The sequence below is a fragment of the Mandrillus leucophaeus genome, unplaced genomic scaffold, assembly GCF_000951045.1.
Source record: "Mandrillus leucophaeus isolate KB7577 unplaced genomic scaffold, Mleu.le_1.0 Scaffold19, whole genome shotgun sequence".
Taxonomy (NCBI): Eukaryota; Metazoa; Chordata; class Mammalia; order Primates; family Cercopithecidae; genus Mandrillus; species Mandrillus leucophaeus.
This window is the reverse complement of record NW_012101920.1, coordinates 7,963,531-7,973,365: the sequence shown is the minus strand read 5'-3', so window position 1 is coordinate 7,973,365 and position 9,835 is coordinate 7,963,531. Positions and strand designations below refer to the sequence as shown.

At 46.8% G+C, this 9,835-nt stretch overlaps 1 protein-coding gene across 1 annotated transcript in view; it reads left to right on the top strand.

Annotated features, from left to right (window-relative positions):
- The first annotated feature begins 63 nt into the window (after positions 1–63).
- Positions 64–9,835, top strand: part of LOC105538326 (serine/threonine-protein phosphatase 4 regulatory subunit 1-like) — an 83,246-nt gene continuing 73,474 nt past the window's right edge. Inside the window, exons 1-2 of the mRNA XM_011978172.1 lie at positions 64–89; positions 238–282. Coding sequence (XP_011833562.1) covers positions 83–89; positions 238–282 — 52 coding nt within the window. The 5' untranslated portion in view covers positions 64–82. The remainder of the gene's footprint in view (positions 90–237; positions 283–9,835) is intronic.

Genomic DNA, 9,835 nt, shown 5'->3' with positions numbered 1-9,835 from the left:
GGCGGGGCCTGAAACCTACGGCCCCGCCCCTGTCTACAGGCTCCCCCACCCCTGTCCGTCCCGCCTCCAGGCCCATCCCAAGATGGCGGGTGAGTGGGGTTGGGTTCGGGGGACGCCAGGGGTGCTTCCCTCCCTCTCGCCCCGTGACCACCCCGCGAGGCCGAGGGGCCCCTGCCCGACCCCGTCCTCTCTCGCCGCAGCCCCCTGGTAACTCCTTGTGTGTTTCTTGGTTTTCAGAGATCCCCCTGTACTTTGTGGACTTGCAGGATGACTTAGACGACTGTAAGTAAGAGTTGGGGCACCCCTATCCCTCTCTGGGACGCTCTCAAAGAATTCAGGGTGCACGAAGCGCGGGGCAGGGAACTCTCAAGCCAGGCCCTCCTCGTCAGGACCAGAACAGCGGGACCCCCAACTGCCTAGATCCACTGGGGGCGGTCCCTCCCCGCTGGGCGGGGCGGTCCCTCCCCGCTGGGCGGGGCGGGCTGAGGGTGGGAGCCCTTCCCTCGGGGGAAGGATTTTTGTTGTTGGGGAAACTTTTGACTTCCTGTCACCTCTTTTCTTCCTACGCCTGCAGCTGCCCCGGGATGGGCGCAGGGGGTAGTTCCAAGTCCTAGTCGACTCAGGGCGGGGGGGCCCGCCACTTGGGAGTTGGGTGACTTCCCTCTCAGGGCCTCGCCCTTTTCCTAGGGACTTTTAGGAGTGCTAGGGGGTTGGGGAGGTGCCGCTCTCGGTGTGGCCAGCCACGGAATTCACGGACTTCTCAAGTGTCCTGGCCACAAGCCCAGCTCCATCTCTTATCCCATGGAGTCCATTGGCCCCCGCATTTCTTGGGTGGGTCCCTTGTCCCTTCTTGCCCTCTTCTTTGAAATCATGTTAAGAGCTGGTAGCTGGGGGAGGTGTCATCTTGGAAATCCAAGTTCGCATTTGTGGTGAAGGAAGGAAGCATTTCCTCTCCCGTCAAGAAACATTTATTGAGCAGCTACTTGCTCTGGGCTCCGGACCTGCAAGGATGTGTTGGAAACAGCTCTACACGCAGGGAGCTCACAGAATGTGGGAAACAGAAAGATACCAAGCACCCGAGTGCTGCTGGTGAAGAAGCCCTATATAAATCATCCAAATAACTAACATTAATTGGGGGTGTACTGTACGGCAGTCATATACAGTACTTCCTCTCATCCTTCCTTCCATACCTGTAGGTTTCCTAATAGTAAAAGTTGGTATGTACTGAAAACTTACCATGGACCAGACAGCGTTAAACTCTTTCTTTTGTTTTGAGGCGTAGTCTTGCTCTGTAGCCCAGGCTGGAGCACAGTGGCAGGATGTCGGCTCACTGCAAGCTCCACCTCCTGGGTTAACGCCATTCTTCTGCCTCAGCCTCCCAAGTAGCTGGGACTACAGGCGCCTGCCACCATGCCTGGCTAATATTTTGTATTTTTAGTAGAGACGGGGTTTCACTATGTTAGCCAGAATGATCTCGATCTCCTGACCTCGTGATCTGCCCACCTCGGCCTCCCAAAGTGCTGGGATTACAGACGTGAGCCACCGCGCCCGGCCCAGTGTTGAACTCTTGACACACATTAACTCAGAGGGCGCAGTCTCGGCTGGGTGCAGTGGCTCAGGCCTGTAATGCCAGCACTTTGGGAGGCAGAGACGGGCAGATCACTTAAGGTCAGGAGTTTGAGACCAGCCTGGTTAACATGATAAAACCCTGTCTCTACTAACAATACAAAAATTAGCCGGGCATGGTGGCACACGTCTCTAATTCCAGCTGCTTGGGAGACTGAGGCAGGAGAATCGCTTGAACCTGGGAAGCAGAGGTTGCAGTGAGCGCCACTGCACTCCAGCCTGGGCAACAGAGCAAGACTCCGTCCCAAAAAAACAAAACAAAACAAGGGGCGGTTTTGTTAAAGTAGCATAACACTTTTGAAAGGTCAAAAGCTGACGGTTAAGAGCTCGGTGTCTGTGGAATCCAATGGCCAAGAGTGAAATCCCGTATCACTGTTTACTAGCAGTGTGATCCTAGGCAAGTCAATGTACCACTCTACGCCTCAGCGACCTCATCAGTAAAATGGGCATTATAGCAGCCCACCTCAAAAGGCTTTTGTAAGGAATTAAATGATTAAAGGATTTAGCACAATGCCTACTATGTAATAAACACTTGGTAAATATTGGCTGCTGTTACTGTGATTAATGTGGTCATTATTAGTGGTTATTTAACACTGTTGAGCCCGGTACAGTATAGATCCAGGTTTACCGAGCTGCATGTTTCAACTGGTAGGCATGCTCAGATTGAAGGAGTTGTATCATTTCCATTGATAAACAATGTTTAGCTGCCATGTGGTGCTTCTCATTCATAGATTTGGTATTTGGTCTGACTGGAAAGCTATTTTCTAGCTGTTTCAGTTATCTAACCACCCCAAAACTCAATGGCTTAAACCAACAGCATTTGATTTCCCACAAATCTGTGGGTAGACTGGGTGGTGATTCTGCTTAATGTGGTTTCATCTGGGGAAGTCCGAATGATGTCACTTACGTGGGTGGCATAGGTCCTGGCTGTTGGCTAGGAGATCTGCCAGGACTATTGGCCAGGACCTCAGTTCTCCATCAGGTGCCCTTTCCACTTGAACCTAGGCTAGGTAAGCCTTCTTACAGTATAGTGGCCACAGGGTAGTTGCACCTCTTTTCTGATGACTGCCTGTCTTCAGTCCTTTTTTGCCTATGTATGTACAAAAAAGGAAGTAAGGGATTATATAGGAAAAAATTATGATCTTTGGACAAATCTTTGAACAAATGTTAGTGTTTGAGACTTGTGATAACTCTTTAGCAGACAGCTGAAGACTTGCCCCAATAAGGAAGGAATTACGTCTCTGAACATAATCACACCTTGGGTAGGACAACTCTAGGAGCCTCCTGGGGGCTTCCTGTTTGGGCAAGGGTAGGAGCTGTGGAATGCTGTACCTTGGGAGTTTATAACATAATTGATCTGTACGCGAGGGCACGCTCATTCGTGCCGCCCTGCTTCTACCCCTACACCTCCCCATGGTAGTATTGGGAGGTATTATCATACCGTTATTGGCAGAAAGAACCCTGAAGTTTTATCCTCTACCTCCTGGCGCTCTGACACCTGTAGCCCTGTTACGTTGGGTGAAACACTCACCCATTCTGTTCAGTTCTTTGGAAAATGGCATGAGAATGGGAGCTGTCTCATAGGACTGGTGTGAGGGTTAGATGGATAGACAGAAAACATTTTAGTCTAGTGCTTTGTATTCAGTGATTTTTATCATCATCATCATCTTTGCTGGATTTTTACGTAAGAGCTTATGATTCAGTGTTACCAGCTGCTACTCTGTGAGGTAGGTGGGATTATTCCTCTTACAGATGAGAAAACTGAGGATCAGGTTGAGTAACTTATCCATTGTGGCATAGCTCATGAGTGGTGGAATTCAGTCAAATGCAGTTCCTTCTGCTCTTTTCTTTTTATTCCACCGCATGGATCAACCTCATAAATATTCTTAACCTAGGGGATAGGAAATGGATGTCAGTTTGGGTGGTACTGTGACTGTGGTCCTCCTTGGGCATTTGTGTCTAAATGATGTGACGCCTCTCTGTTTAGACTGTAGGTCCCTTGGGGTAGGGACACAGGTCATCCTTTCTATAATCCGATGTCTTGCGTGATCTAGGTGCTCAATTAATGTTGTTAATGTTAACGATAATGGATTACAAGGCTTTTGTCTGATTTACTTTGTGATTCTTTATTATGTTTGGCTAATTTCAAAAGGGAGCCATAATGAATGGATGTCTTGTTTTTTAAATCATTCAGAGTCTTCAGGCCATTGCAGCACAGAAGAGATTTGATTTCAGAGAATTGGCTTGCTGAAGCAATCTAAATTTCTTCTCTTGAAGGCAGAAAGTATGTGGGATGGCCTGGTGTATTGGTTTTCATGTTGAATTGCACATGGAAGGTGGAGCTGTATGTCTGTGCCTAAGGATCTACAAGCCTATGAATGTCTGGTTTTGCTTATAGCATATGGAGGCTGAAGAGGTGTTATTGTTGGTAAGGTTTGCTTGGCCAATTAGAATTTAAATGGTGTGTCAGTGATGGGTGAATAAAAAATGAGGGGAGCCTATTGCAAATATAAGGAGACACCTAAGAGACCTATCAACAAAATACAATATATGGTCATATTTGGATCTTTAGTTGAACAAACCAACTATAAAAATACATAACTGAGACAGGGAAAATTGAGTTTGGACTGGGTATTAGATAATATTAAGAATTGTTTTGTTGGATATGATAATAGTGTCATGGTTTTGTTCAAAGGAAAAGGGCCTCATCTAACAGAAACAAGCATTCGTGGGTGAAATCATTTGATGTGTGAAGTCTGCTATCAAATACTGCAACAAACAGTAAATACAAAGTCAGGAGAGGGATAGATGGAAAAATAAATGGCAGAATGTTGATACTTGTTGAAGTTGGTTGCTGGGGCCTAGTCTCTCTATTTTTTTATATGTTTGAAAATTTCCATAGTAAAAGGTTTAAAGAAGGGAGATGAAAGTATCACATATGATCAAACATCTGTGGGAAGAGTTGGAAGGCTGGATTCCAATTCTGAAGTCACTGCAGAGTTCTTGTAAGATACATTTAGCTTCAAAAGACTGACTCATAAAATACGTTAGCGTTTGGGGGTCAGTGTATTTCTTTTCAAATGTTTAGCTTTGAAGAGGTATCTATTAAAGAACTTGGAAGAGGATATACTTCTATTTATGGGAAAAGCCAGGTGCCAACAAATGATATCTGGACCTTTGGTGAAAACAGGATTAGCTAAGCCAATGGAATATAGAGAGAATCATGGAATCTTAATGCTAGGAGGAGCAGTGTATGTTCAACCTTGAGTAAAAGACATTTTCCAAAGCAAAAGGCATTCTGTGTTACCTGCCCACTTTGTTCTATGTTTGTAAAAACCTTCTCAAGGACAAGAACCAAGCCCCCAAAGCAGAGAAACTATATTAATCTGAGTCCTAAACCAAACCATTGAACTTTTTGTCTGAGCTATGATATATGCTTGAGTCAAAGATGTTCAGTTTTGTAAAATAAAAATCTCCCTGTCAACTGAAATAATTTGAACGGCAATATCTAATACTTGGAAAATAGAAGAAAACCCAGAGATCAAATTATTCTCTAAATCAGATTGGCAATTTTTTCTGGAAAGGATTAGATATTTTAGGGCTTGCTGGCTGGGAGGTCCCTGCTCTGCTGTTGTAGCCTGAAAGCAGCCATAAATAGCACGTAAATGAGTAGGCATGGGTGTGTCCTAATAAAACTTTATTTACAAATACAAGTGGTGGGCTGAATTTGGCCTGGGGAAGGTGGTTTGCTGACTCCTTTAGCTCAGAGTTGATTTTTTTCCATTAAAGCCCCTAGGTCTGTTGGTCAGCTGAGCCAGCCAGATCAGTATCTTTCCCACTAGGTTTAGTTGGAAGAGCTGAGCTTTGTTGAAAAGCCTCTGTTGAATAACCCTTGACAAGTTGCTCAAACTTCATGTCTCATTTTTCCCATTTGTGTATGAGAATGGCAAGGAACAAAAGAGTCAGAGTGGTGGGAGCGGATCCACCTTGCTTCCCTTCCCGTCGTCGTAATGCGTTTTACTTTTGTTGCTCTGTATTTTCTGTTTCCTGTGAGGCAAACAGATGAACATCAGCAATTCCCACAAATTGCCTCTGTTTAAAAAGAAGAGTTTTAAGTGGCTTTCTTCTTCACAAAATAAGCTCTTGTAAACAAATTTTGCAACAAAACCTAGTTAACAAAAGGGAAAGTAGCTTTGACCTTCAAAATACCAATTAGTTTAACCCTGATAGGAAAAATATAAGAGGTGAGGACAGATATTAGTTTCCATGCTTGGAAAGTCATTCATGCACATAACATGTTTCTCCACGTATTCCAAGGTATCAGCCTTCCCAAAAGTGTTGGGGATACAGTTGTGGGGAAGCCTGGGGCTCAACTCCTGATACACCCACAGCCTGGCAGGGAGGTGCCTGCGGTGTCTCAAGGGTCCAGGCAGAAGAGGGAACACAGATTTGGGCCAGTAAGAAGACAGGGCCGGGCTGGGTGTGGTGGCTCAAGCCTGTAATCCCAACACTTTGGGAAGCCAAGGTGGGCAGATCACTAAGGGTCAAGAGTTTGAGACTAGCCTGGCCAACGTGGTGAAACCCCGTCTCCACTAAGAATACAAAAATTAGCCGAGTGTGGTGGCGTGCACCTGTAATCCCAGCTCCTAGGGAGTCTGAGGTGGGAAGATTGCTTGAACCTGGGAGATGGAGGCCACAGTGAGCCAAGATTGTGCCACTGCACTCCAGCCTGGGCAACAGAGCGAGACTCCGTCTCAAAAGAAAAAAAACAAAAGAGAGGGAAAAAAGAAGACAGGACAAGGGTAGGAGGGGAAGGCTTCTAAGGGGAGGTGGCGTTTGAGTTTGGGCAGGCGGAGGAAGGCGATGGGCATTTGGGTGGTGGGTACAAAGGCAGAGGGTTGCTTGATCCTGGTCTGCTCGGGACTCGGTGAGAGAGAAGGGTGGAGACTTGGGAACAAGGGCTGTGTGTGAGGGAGGGAGTGGGAGAGACTGGGAGATAGCACTGGGGGCTGTCAGTGAAGAATCTGCTTTACCAGCCCAGGGTTTAGGCTTAACCTGGGAGGCAGTAGGGCGTCCCTAAGCATTGTGGAGTTTCTGTCTTAGGAATGCAACCCAGGCAGTGGTACAAACACTGCCCTTTACTTAGGACTAAGAGCATGTCAAGCTCTGCTGTGACACGTTATTGTTGTGACTGAAGTACAAAAGCCCACGGGCCGGGTGTTCTTCATCCCGTTTTATTATTGCAAGGCTCACAGCGGGCACAGAAAGGCTAAGCAACTTGCGCAAAGTAACAAAGCTAGTAAGTGACAGAGGTGGAATTTAAACCAGGAAGTCTGGCTGCAGAATTTATCTTAACCACTATCCTTTGGAGGACTCATCATTCACTGGTATATTCATTCAACTAGTATTTATTCATGATGTTAGGCATCGTGGACACAGAAGAGAATAAAACGAACCCAGTTTTTGCTCATACGAAGCTTTCAGTCCAGCAGCAGAAACAAGACACTAAAGAGGTAAGCAGAAGTACGTATAGCAGGCGAGTGTGATGGAAGGTGCCAGCACAGTGTGGTTGCATGCATACTGGTGCTGCTAACGTCCAGTGGCCAGAGAAGGCATCTCCAGAGCCCTGAGAGGTGCTTCTGAGTTGAGATTTGAGTAACAGGCTGGAGATACTCGCATGAAGAGCCAGAGAAAGCCTCCTGCGTACAGCTCTTCCTTGTCAAGGACTAGCAGGAAGGCCTGTGTGTCTGGGCTTGTGTGTCTGGAACAGTGAATAACAGACACAGGAGGTGAGTGGAGGAGATGGGGGCCAGGCCATGCATGGCCCTTAAGTCCATTGTAAGGTAAAGTGTTGACGTTTTATCCATGGAGTCATGGGAGCCACTGGAGAATCTGAACCAGGGAGTGACTAGAGCTGCTCTGTGCTTTGAAGAAAGGAAAGACTGGTGGAGGAAAAGCTGGGGTGGGATGCCCAGTGTATTCCTGCAGTTCAGGCGGGGGGAGTGGGGTCTCAATCAAGGAGATGAGCCTGGGAGTGGGGAATAGGGTTGACAGATAGTTCTGGTGGTGAGGGAAGGGTCAACTCAGAGACAGGGTCTCATGGAGAACTTTTCTGACACCTCCATTCCCTTCTACCCAGACTGGGCTGGGCGCCCCTTCTTTGTGTTTGCTGAGCCCTGTGTGTTCCTGTGGCAACATTTGCTAATTTATTGATAGCATTGACCATTAGAATGGGTCTTATGCTTCTTTGGGTGCCTGTGGTCTAACGTAGTGAATGGCACTGGACAGCACATGAGAAGCAATGCCACAAATCCTGGTGGCATTGTCGAGGACACCAGAAAGCCGCCTTGTAGGGTTCTGGAGCACAGTTAGGACTGGAGAGGAGACGTGAAAGTCATTCGTGGTGAGTGGTAGCTGGAGCCATGGGAGCAGGATGAGAGGGAATGTTGGAGAAGAAGGTGAAGAGGTACTCCCTGGGCAGCAGAGGCTTCTAGAAATTAGCCATGGAGATAGGAAACCAGGAGAGCCTTGGAGCCAGGGTTTTGATTGGATAATCATTTATTTATGTCGCTTGCCCCAGAAGGGTCAGGTAAGATGAGGATTGAAGACAGGCCACAGAGTTTGGCAGTTAGGGGGTTTTCATTCACCTCAGTGAGAAGTAGTTCAGCACAGCCAAGAAGTGGAAGCCAGATTGGAGTTAATTGGGAAAGTTTTGGAAGTTGAGGCGGTGTGGTCTGGAGTCCAGTAGCTCAGTGGTCAAAGTGTCCAGTGCCTGGTAGCCAAGGCGAGGAATACAGCAGGCTGTGGCTAGGCACAGGGCACTTTGAGGAATGGTCACTGCATTTGGGGCTCACAGCCCAGCAGGAGAAAGCATAGCCTTTTAAGAAGTAGCAGCTGGAGGGGTTCAAGGGGCTTTTCATCAGGGATGGAAGATTCCAGCACACATTTGCATGATTTATGTGTACTCTGAGAACCTTAAGAGTTTGAATAACCCACCAATTCTCTGGTTTTATGCCCAACAAAACATAGACATATATTCTCAAAAAACATGTTCATAGTCGCATGATTCTTTTTTTTTTTTTTTTTTTTTTGAGATGGAGTCTCGCTGTATTGCCAGGCTGCAGTGCAGTGGCGCAATCTTGGCTCACTGCAACCTCCGCCTCCCGGGTTTAAGCGATTCTCCTGCCTCAGCCCCCCGAGTAGCTGGGACTATAGGCATGCACCACCAGGCCCAGCTAATTTTTGTATTTTTAGTGCAGTTGGGGTTTCACCATGTTGGCCAGGATGGTCTCGAGATCTCTTGACCTCATGATCTGCCTGCCTCAGCCTCCCAAAGTGCTGGGATTACAGGCGTGAGCCACCATGCCTGGCCAGTCACATGATTCTTAAGAGTCGGAAACTGCAATCTACTCAAATCATGACTACAAAGGATTATAAATTCTGGCATGTTCACACAATGGAAAACCATGCAGCTGTAAGAATGGATGATCTATAACTCAATCAGTAATATGGATAATTTCACAAACATCTGAAAAGCCAGACACAAAAGAGTTCACACTACATGGTTCTATTTGTATGAACTATAAAACCATGCAAAGGGAATCTAGGCTGTTAGAAGGCAGGAGAGTTGCTACCCGTTGCGGGAGGTGGTAAGTGGAAGATAGCAAGAGGTGGTTTCGGAGATGCTGGTAAAGTTATCTTGCTTGGTCTGAGTGCATTGCTTGATTGTTTTAACTATTTCGAACAGTATGAAAATAGAGGACCCTATACCCCAACTCTCATCCCAAAGATTTTGACTGTCTTCTGTAACCATTTTTTTCTTTTGCATCTACCTCAAGCCTGACTCGAGAACTCATTGCATTTGTAAGTAATATTGTTCCATTCGTTCATTAATGCCATGTAGACTTTACCACCCTCATCTTCTCCAACTCCATCCCTCAAGTGGGCAAATTGGCAGGAGAATGGAGATGGGTAACATTAAAATGGAGCATACAAACTGCTTTGAGCTGCAGAGTTCTTTCCTATCAGGTAACCTGAGTAAATGTTTCCCATTGATCATCAACTTATAAGTCAGAGTTGCCTGGGCATGGTGGCTCACGCCTGTTATCTCAGCACTTTGGGAGGCTGAGGCAGGTGGATCACTTGAGGCCAGGAGTTCGTGACCAGCCTGGCCAACATGGTTAAACCCTGTCTCTACTAAAATTACAAA